At 35.3% G+C, this 10,507-nt stretch overlaps 1 protein-coding gene across 4 annotated transcripts in view; it reads right to left on the bottom strand.

Annotated features, from left to right (window-relative positions):
* CBWD3 (COBW domain containing 3) overlaps positions 1 to 10,507 on the bottom strand; it is a 45,581-nt gene that overhangs the window by 10,701 nt on the left and 24,373 nt on the right. For 3 of the 4 annotated variants that reach the window (XM_005881225.2, XM_014529199.1, XM_014529200.1), the window contains 3 exons: positions 9,777 to 9,863; positions 7,019 to 7,063; positions 776 to 832 (listed from right to left, as the gene is read on the bottom strand). In XM_005881225.2, the coding sequence (XP_005881287.1) occupies positions 776 to 832; positions 7,019 to 7,063; positions 9,777 to 9,863 (189 nt within the window). The remainder of the gene's footprint in view (positions 1 to 775; positions 833 to 7,018; positions 7,064 to 9,776; positions 9,864 to 10,507) is intronic. The other variant, XM_014529198.1, reaches the window with a different exon arrangement.

The raw sequence follows: 10,507 nt of genomic DNA, 5'->3' as shown, positions 1-10,507 counted from the left end.
CTGTCACTGGAGCTGAGAGCCGGCTTTCTCTCTGAGGCTCGGCTGCTGAAAGCAGGTTTCTGGCCTTTGTTTACCTTCTGTATTTGAAACTTTGTTGCGACTCCAGCTCTGAGATCCCGGCTGACTGAAAACAGGTTACTGGGGTTTTGTTTAGCTTCTATATTTGTTACAATGTTTCAAACTGCAAGCTCAGAGGCCGGCAGCGGCAGGCGGGGAACATTGGAGTCCTCCATCACTGAAGCAAGCAAGCCTCCCTCTTCGCTTCAAGCTGCCTGGCTGCCAGCCACCATCTTGGCTGGCAGTTAATTTGCATATCTTCCTGATTAGCCAATGGGAAGGGTAGCGGCTGTACAGCTAATTACCATGTTTCTCTTTTATTAGATAGGATTCCCTTTGGGGAAAGACACAGGAAACTGATCCATCACTGAGGGGAAAGAAAGTATCTGTGGTAATATCCTAAGCTAAAATTTTCTATGTATTTCATGCATTTTGTCATAAGAAAATGTTATATATATTTGGTATAAAAATATTAATGATTAGTCTTAAAGTTAACTACCATTTACACTATAACTTCTATAGAAAAATGTACTGTGATTTCCAAATATCCAATTAACAAAACTTTCAAGAACATAATCATTCGGAGCGGTCTTTTATGTCAAAGAATGACAGGAAGCTTAAATCAAGTGTGTAACTCTGTAAATCATTCCTGTAACACCTGTAACTGTGGAATAACAGGTAAATTATAATAAAAATGACCAAAATACAGGAAACATACCTTATTCCAGAGAGACTGTCAAAGGCATGAAGATCTAACACATTAGAGAGGTCAACTCTAAAAGAAAGAAAACCAATGTAACAGTGTAAAATTCTATAAAATATATTCAATTCATCCAGAAAAAAAATCTCAAAGACTGTTTTGCCAAAAATGTAGACATAAAGATTTATCAGTATATCATAGTATTTTGGGAAAACAAAAATGACAGGCAAAAAACAAAAAGCTTGTAAAAATAACCTTTTTATAGATTTAATACATAAAATTTTAAAAATTGGTTGAATGGTCTAAGACCCAGGTTACTTGGTTATTGCTTCAATAAGCTATAGTTTCTTTAGTTTGTTGTTTATTTATTTAATATTGTTTAGATTTTTATTGTTTAAAGTATTGCATATGCCCCCCCCCCATTAACCCATTCTAGCCCGTCCCACCACCAGCCCCAGGCATTAGTTTTTTTTAAATTTATTTTCAGTTACCTTTTTAATCCTAAAAATCCATTCATATATATAAATTTCAGTTAAAGAACTGAAACTTTTCAAAGCAGCAGTTTATTACTTAAAATATGAAATGAGAGTAGTGGAACAAATAGAATTTTCATATTTCTTTTACCCCACCTCCCTCCTTCCATGATATATAACAGGTAATATTGTAAGAATGTGAGGAGTCAAACAACCACTGTATTAGAAATATTCACTTCAGGACCCGTATCTATATGCAAATAATGTGGTTTGATTTCATTTCCTTCAGAATGGTGTTGCATATAAACTGAAACTTCCTAGTTAGTGTTCTATCTGCATAAACATTATGTTAGAATTATTTAGTAGTAATTAAGTAAGCCTTATTATGAAAGCAAGTATTTAAATCAGAAGAGACGATCATTTCAAAATTAGCATTAGCTTTGTCTTAAACTCATAAATTTATGAAGACTAGTGATTGAGTTCCAATTTTTACATGAGTCTATTAAACAGTTAAAGATGGTGATTTCTCTATCATCAAAGCTACAATGTAAAGAAAATGACAACCATATAATTAAATTTCAAAATTAGACTCCAGGAACTTGCCAAACATCTATTACATTTTTCACAAGGAAAACCAAACCAAGTCAAGATTTTTAAAAATGCGTAAACATGTAAACTAAACCTTCTCTTTTAACTTACTAGTAGGACTGACTGACCAGCTGTGTTTGCTTTGCTCATTCTCAACAGTCTGCCATATATTCATACTTGTGCCAGCAATACTCTCTGTTAGATTATGGATGCTTATCCTGGCACAAGGCAGACAAATTCTCATCTTATTAAAAGAAGAATACACCAAAGTTCTCTGTTAATAGACAAACAATATTTCAAATTCCAGATATTCTAGATGAGCAGAATTAGGAAAATGATCCAGCAAAAAAATAAATGTTCCACGAAGAAATTTTTTAAATATTGATTTTAGAGAGGAAGGGAGAGGGAGAGATAGAAACATCAATGATGACAGAGAATCATTGATCAGCAACCTTCCGCATGCCCCCCACAAGGGATCAAGCCTGCAACCTGGGCATGTGCCCCGACCAGGCATCAAACCGTGACCTCCTGGTTCATAGGGTGACACTCAACCACTGACCCACACTGGCCGGGCAAAGAAATTTTTTAATATCAATTTATATAAGTGATCAAAGCCTCAACATTAAACATATTCCCTTTTTCACTATCACAACTGAGCAAATATTTATACTGACAGGCGATGAATGAAGTTTCCCCCAAGTTTATTATCTTTACCTTAGGAAATAATTTTAAAGTTTTAAAAAGTTTACACATGCCATTTGTGTGAATATCAAAATTCAAGCCAATTGTGTGAATACCAAAAGTCAGTTTTGTAACACAAGCTTCTAAATAAACTAGTTTCACTAAGACTGTGTCCTTGAGAATACATGTCATAGATTTAGAGATAATTCTGCTTTGTACTCAGATTCTTTTGACATTTCTAATACAGATAGGATCAACACTAGATCTGTACAGGTTAAATTCTATAGAGAATGATAAAATATCAAAGTCTCTCACTGTATTCTCACCAGATTCTCAATGGAGAGTAAAAGAGGAAAAAGTCTAAGCTTCCAGATAAAAGTTACCATAGACTTTCTTCAAATCTATTATCGCCATGAAAAATAAATGATTTCACTCACTAGAAAGCTAACTGCCCTGGCATCAAATGCATTTAATTTCCTCCTTTGAAGATAAAAACATTAGATATTTTTCAAGATATTAATATTAAAAAAATAAAAATAAAGACTAGTACCATCATGTAAAAACTAAATGAGAGAATAAAGCAAACACAAAGGGGGAAGTAAAGAACTTTGAAAGCTCATCTTTTCTCCTAATTTCTTGAACTATCTATGCCAGGAGTTCCTAAGCAATGAAGAACTTTCAATTTTCCCTCTGTCTAGAGTACTTTAAGTAGCTTAAGACCAGGGAAAGGAGAATGACAAGGAAGAGAGCTCTGGCTGTCCAAGGTGGACAGGGAAGTTCAGAGGCTACTCCAGGGATACTGCCTATAGTCATCTTTTCAAAGTTCAGTGAGTATCATGAACAGGGGCCACCAGCCAATTCCAGATCTGTGAATTATCAATACCATCCAATAGCTATACCCTGAACTCTAGAATTAAATTTCCAAATGCTTTCCTCAGTGGCACCTCAAAAGCCTAAAGAACTAAATCACCTTACTAAACCCACTGCTAACATCACCCTACCCCCAAATTGCTCCTTCCTTCCCGTATTTCCTGACTTGGAAGAACTGTGAAATATTCAATCCATTTCCCAAGAGTCATACTGCTTTTACTCCTTCACTAGCTCCTTGCTGCCTACAGGAGAAAATCAAAACTATGTATCATGGCAAAGGTGGTATCACCACCTTTGTGGTAAGTTCTCTATCTCCTCAGTCTTATCTCTTTTTCTCTCTGCAACATAATACCATATGTTCTAGTCATTTTGAAATATTCACTGGTGTCTCAAATATAAAAACTCCCTTTGGCCTAGAATGCCATTGCTACTCTTGTCCATCTGGAAAACTCCTATTCATTTTTTAAGACTCAGGTCAATGATCACCTTCTCAGTCAAAATTTTCTGACTCTTCATCAAGAACAGTTGAGTAATTGTTCTTTATCTTCCTGTTCTTACAGGAACCTGTGTTATCTAATATTCCTGTTACATTAATAATATGATATATTGGTTTTTGTTTGCTTTTGTCTTCCTCAAATGACTGATCACCCTGAAGACCAAGTTTTTGCCTTACCCATTGCTTAAACCCTTAACATGCCACAAAATGCCTAGCAACTGGTAGCATGCTCAATATATAGTTTGTTGAATAGAATAACTTATTATTAAGAAATTGGATTTAGGTTTTCCTCTGTTCAGTCCATTTATATCTCCAAGATTTAAAAAAAGTCCAAAAAAGATAAGAATGGAACTCCTAATCTTTCCCTCCAGCTTCTAAAATTCGGGTGTGGTCCATTAGAATCCCATTTGCCTCAAAATCAACTTAAGACACACCAATAAAACAATGCTACACATCGTTGTCATTCTTTAACTTATACACTCTCTAGGTAAGCTTTTCTTACACATGCTTATAGCAGCTTTACTATGGTCAGTTTTACTACTGTCAGCATTTGTCTATCACAAAATGCTTAAGGGATTAAAAAAATACACACACAGTAACACAAAACTTCCATCAGAGTGATTTCAACTGTTTTGTTAAAAACCAAATCTCTAGTTTCTAAAATGCCTCAAGGAATTTTGGGAAATATCCTATATAATAAAAGGCTAATATGCAAATTGACTCAACGGTGGAAGGACCGGTCGCTATGACACACACTGGACACCAGGGGGCAGACACTCAATGCAGGAGCTGCCTCTTGGTGGTCAGTGCGCTCCCACAGGGGGAGCACTACTCAACCAAAAGCTGGGCTCACAGCTGGCGAGGGCAGTGGCGGTGGTGGGAGCCTCTCCTGCCTCCGCAGCAGCGCTAAGGATGTCTGACTGCCTGCCGGCTTAGGCCTACCAGAAAGCGGGCCTAAGCTGTCAGTTGGACATACCCCAAGGGCTCCTGGACTGTGAGAGGGCGCAGGCCGGGCTGAGGGACACACCCTCCTCACCAAGTGCACAGATCTCGTGCAGTGGGCCTCTAGTTTGATATAAGATTCCTGACCTACTAGTAAGAATTCTTCCATGGAGTTCTGATCTTCACTGAAAAGGATCCTAACCCAACATCATGCTCAACACAAGAAGTGCTACTTCAGAAAGTCCCTAGATTCTCAGATACACTGGCAAACACCTGACACTGAAGAAACAGAAAAAAAGGAGAATTTACTCCCTGTTCATTCATCCATTTGAAGTAACAAAATTTAATTACTGCATGTTTGCTATTCTATAATATAGCAGAACAATGATAGAAAAGTATATAAACACCAAAATCATTATATGATAAACTATTCAAGATGAAACCTTTATACAGGAAAATAAAGATCCTAAATAAAAACCAACATTAAAAAAATTAAGCAAGATAAATCCACAGGCCTTTAAAAAACTGATTTAAGATGTTTGTAAATATGAACCAAATAAATGCTATTACAACAGAACTATAGGTATTTATATGGACATGATTTTTAAAACCTTACTTAAGCATTATATAGTTGTCTGTCATTTTATAAAGAAAGAAACATTAAGGAGAAAAGAAACAGTAAAATGCAATAGGAAGAAGACATACTGAAGAATGCTCACAATATGAGTTAGGTAGGCTATCAGACATTTTCTACAATGGAATTTGAAATGCAGGGAGCACATTTGGTGTATGCTTGTAGAAAACTTACACTCAGGGCATTCTTCTGCCACCTCTGCCAGCAGACCAGTGGCTCCTGAGAATGCATACAAAATTAATTCACCAGCTGCTGACACGCATATAAGCAGCTGCTGCTGTTACTGCCTAACATTTATGGTAGTCTGTCAGCACCTCTAATCTCTGCCCTAGCAGATGAGCCACTCAACTTAGGCGTCTGCTGCACTTTCAAGGACAGATCTTTGAATTAAAAACTAGGTGGCACAGACTGCAAGCTGTGAGTCTCAGAGCTGTGGCTGCATGTTTCTGGGTCTATCAGCTGCTGAGCTATTCTTGCTGAAAAAAATGAGCTTACCGAAATACCCCTGTAAGCATGCAATGGAAAATAAGAGTTCAATCTATAGAAATCCATTTTAGGAATATATTAAGAACACATAATTTTATAAAGTAATGAACATCTGTATAAACATAATGGAAAGAGAGAAGAACCTACAGGAAATGGAAATTAAATTTTTTTTAAAAAAGGAATATATCAGGAACTTAAAGGTTCCATGTATTTTTACATGACAGATGATTTCTGCAACCATGAAACACTAGGAAGGTTTCAAAATATTACAGTGCCCTGGCTGGTGTTGTTCTGTGGTTAGAGCATTGTTCTGCCCACCAAAGGGTCTCGGGTTCGATTTCCAGTCAAGGGCAGGTATGTGGGTTGCAGATTTGATCCCCACCCCAGGCAGGGGCGCCTGTGGGAGGCAACCAATCGAAGTATCTCTCTCAAATGGATATCTCCCTCTCTTCCTTTCTTTCTCTCTCTACCTCCCTATCCATCCATCCCTTCCACTCTCTCTAAAAGTCAATGGAAAAATATCCTCAGGTGAGGATTAACAATAAAAAAGCTATTTAGATATCTCAAAATAAAATAAGATTCTTAATAATATATATTTTTTCCAGATTTCTACACTAGTTACTTTTATAAATAGCTGAATATCCTACGTTTTCCTCTTCATTAGCAAAAGCACAGTTGCACGGTGTTATCATGGCTCTACAGTTTTAATTACAAGAAGGAGAAGCAAATAAATAGATATGCCAAACTAATTTATAAAGAACATTCAAATCAACATTTCTGGATCCTAGTTTTAAAAATGCACATGAGCCCTGGCCAGTGTGGCTCAGCTGGTTGCTGCCATCCCATGTACTGAAGGGTCCAGGGTTCAATTCCCAGTCAGGGCACATAACCAGATTGTGGGTTCAATCCCCAGTCAGCAGTGTACAGGAGGCAAACGATCAATGATTCTCTTTCTCTCTCCCCCTCTAAAAATCAATTTAAAAATACGCAAGTTTTTTTCTTATATTAGATTCAAGTATATTTATCAATTACTTAATATTTATTATTAACTAAATTTATTGTTAATATCACTAATAGTTTTTTACAAGTACCTTGATCTTTGTGTTTCCAAAATTTTTCCCAGTCCATTTATTGATCTGAAATAAATTTAAAAATGAGGAAGAAAAGGTAAAAAATGTTGTTTTTTAAAAAACATACAAGGCACATTATTTCTAAAATATGAAGTAAGCATATACAAATTTTTCTGTAACTAGAAAAAAACAAAATATAGAAAAACAAAACTTACATATTTTATAGTTTAATTATTATTTTCCTTCTAATAATAAGTCAGGTATATTCTACTGAGACATTAAAACATGATATGCAAAAATTTACTGCACAACTCACAGAACGAGGGGCTACTTTGCGATTTATAAAAAGGTCCTTCACTTTAGAAAATGTGATTCATAAATAACCAGTAATTCTAATGTTCTTAAAATAAGTAGATAAGTAAAACATTTTATTGATACCCAACATTCCCCACGCACAGTTTGTGGAAATGACTATACACATGCTAGAATTAAAGCCTACCTCTGAGTGGCTTTGACCCCAGCCTGTCCTCAATACTCACAGTAACACTAAGTCATACATCCAGGTTCTTTTAGAGCAGTGGTTCTCAACCTTCTGGCCCTTTAAATACAGTTCCTCATGTTGTGACCCAACCATAAAATTATTTTCGTTGCTACTTCATAACTGTAATGTTGCTACTGTTATGAATCGTAATGTAAATATCTGATATGCAGGATGGTCTTAGGCAACCCCTGTGAAAGGGTCGTTCGACCACCAAAGGGGTCGCGACCCACAGGTTGAGAACCGCTGTTTTTGAGAATAACTTCTTCAATTCCCAGAGTAGAAACTCTACCCATCCTTTCCTTTCTGATACTAAGATAATAAAATACGGCTCCCATTGCATGGCACCAAAAATACTTAAATCTTTTTCAACATACTGTACACCTGATCTAGTTATCTTTATATCATCAATTCCATTGCCTTTAGTGTTACTTGCTGATGATATTTGCTATTTGTTCAAGCTTGTTCTTATGGGTAAGGCCTCCCGCATACAATGATTCTGAGGCAAGTCTCTCCACTATTTCACCAAGTTCTTAATCTTCTCTTTTGAATGTACTCTGTAAAATGATGGCTCTTTCCTCTCAAATGTTTACCTTCCAACTCCCCAAATCTAATTCTGAGTCAGTTGCAAGTCTGATATACCATGGAGGGTAAACAGCCAAAAGGGTCTTTAACTTCTTAATGTGCTTTGTCCAAATTCTTTTCTGGTATAGCTGTACAGTCCAGGCTGGCAACTATCTGGCTAACAGTCAGTCCTGCAGATCCAGCTTAGTCATTAGGGAAATAGAAAAGCCCAGTAGTAATAATCTCAGATCCAAAAATGTTTGCTACATAGATTGTGTTCTTTTTTTCTAGCAATCACAATGATGCATGGGATTTTGGGAAGAGAACAAAATTTAGGAAATGAGTGTCAAAAGGGGTAAAAGAAGTAATCTTCATTTACTGGTTCATCTTTCTAGACTTTTCAAAATTGTCAACCATCTTTCTATTTCATTTTTTTACTCACTGTACTTTGGAATTACTATATAAATGAAGAAAAAAATCTACAATCTGATAATGGTAAGAGTTAACAAACTCACTATGTGCTGGGCACCGTGCAAAGTTCACCAACATTATCGCATATACCAATCAAACCAACTTATGAGGTACGTATTACTCTTGTTTTACAGACGAGACTTAAAAATAATACAGTGAGAAACAGACCAAGGATTAAAACCCAAGCAGATTCCAAAGTCCATGACCTTAAATACTATGCAATATTATCTGCCCTCCACTTGAAGACATTATTACAGTTTTTCATAGTAAAGTCTGAGAAGCTATTACTATTAAAATAAGACCAAATATGGAGGAAAACATTAATTTTTTTTCTTCTGTAATCATTATCATTGTAGGCAATCTCCTAATGAGTCTTAGCTTCATTGATTCCATTCATAACATATACTATATGAACTGGCACTGACAGATTCAAAATCTGATGTCAGCAGACTGTGTCCACTAATGATGACTAATAATAAAAGCTAGTCAATGTCTTATTTATAGGTGGCATGTATTAGTTTAGGTCTTATAAAACAATTCAAAGTCCCTAAACTCTAACCTCACTTGAAAAGTCCAAGTTACTGTTGGATCATTTAACACATATTTGAGTATCATTCATATTATCCTATATTGATTGGCGTAGGCCATGGATACTGCAGACATTAAAACAAGCTGGAAAACAGGTATGGTCAGTTGACAGTTAAGGAAGACAAAATCAATGAAGGTTCAGGTAAAAGTAAGACCACACAAGTCAGGGAAAACTTCACATAGGAGAGAGGAAGAAAAAGATGGGGAAGGGAGGGGTTTTAGAGAATGAATAAAATTGCTGGGGGAAAAATGAAGAAGAAAAACAGAGAAGATAAAGGAATTCAAGGACTGGCAGAGTGAGAACACAATATGACTAATAAAAGGATTTCACAAGACACATGAGAAAATAAGTAAATAATCATCCTGGATACAGAGAACTTCATGTAAGGAAAAAGTCAAAGAGAAGACAGGAAAAGGAGGATGAAGTCAGAAGACTCTGAATATCAGTCTATGAACTTTGAGCCATGCTCTGTAAGCAATGGGGAATAATTTCATATAGTACTACTTATATAACAGTCAGTCGATAACAATACATGTGATTCTCTAAGGGTACATGGTAAAAATATTTTGTGTAGTACACTTAGAATTGGTAGGTACTTAACACTTATAATTTTGTACCTAATAGTTGTTCTTAATTTGTTTAAATCCTCTTCTGAGACCAAGTCTGTTTTGTTGATGAGGATGATATCTGCCAGAGCAACTTGCCTAAATTAGCAAATAAGAACAGATGTCAAAACAAAAATGTTAAGAAATTAAAAATAAATAGAAACATCTCCTTCAGATCAATTATCAGTTAAAAACTATATAGTACTCTCTATAGTAATTCAATTTACTCCTAACCTATTCTTCAGATAGTAAGAATAAATTATATTCATTACTATATAAATTCAGATTTCACATTATTCATTAAAAATATTTACTAAGTACTTTCACTTGCTACTCTAGAACAAGCCTCAAAAGTCTACAATCAAGGATGATTTACAATTAGGATGATTATCAACTCATGATTTCCTTTGTAAAGAAATGCATAAAATTCAGATTTCCAATATGGCAAAAATAAAGACAGTTTACTTACTAAAATATTCCATGTAATAGTTAACATAATTTTCAAAGAAATACAGTGAATTAAGTTTTTTTTAACATTAAACAGTATTTTAAAAAACTACACTTCAGAAGGTTTATCAGGATCTCTAACAAATATCTATTTCATCACTATGAACTATATTTTTTTGTAAAACAGATATACATAAGTTCAAGTTAAAGAATCCAGTTAACAGAAAGCCAAGTAAGAAAATACCTTACTGTAACAGAAGTTATATATTCTACTAACAGGAATAGTAAAGCTGAGG

The sequence above is a fragment of the Myotis brandtii genome, unplaced genomic scaffold (genome assembly GCF_000412655.1).
Source record: "Myotis brandtii unplaced genomic scaffold, ASM41265v1 scaffold672, whole genome shotgun sequence".
Classification (NCBI taxonomy): domain Eukaryota; kingdom Metazoa; phylum Chordata; class Mammalia; order Chiroptera; family Vespertilionidae; genus Myotis; species Myotis brandtii.
The sequence above is the reverse complement of the archived record's forward strand: the minus strand, read 5'-3'. Positions and strand labels throughout refer to the sequence as shown.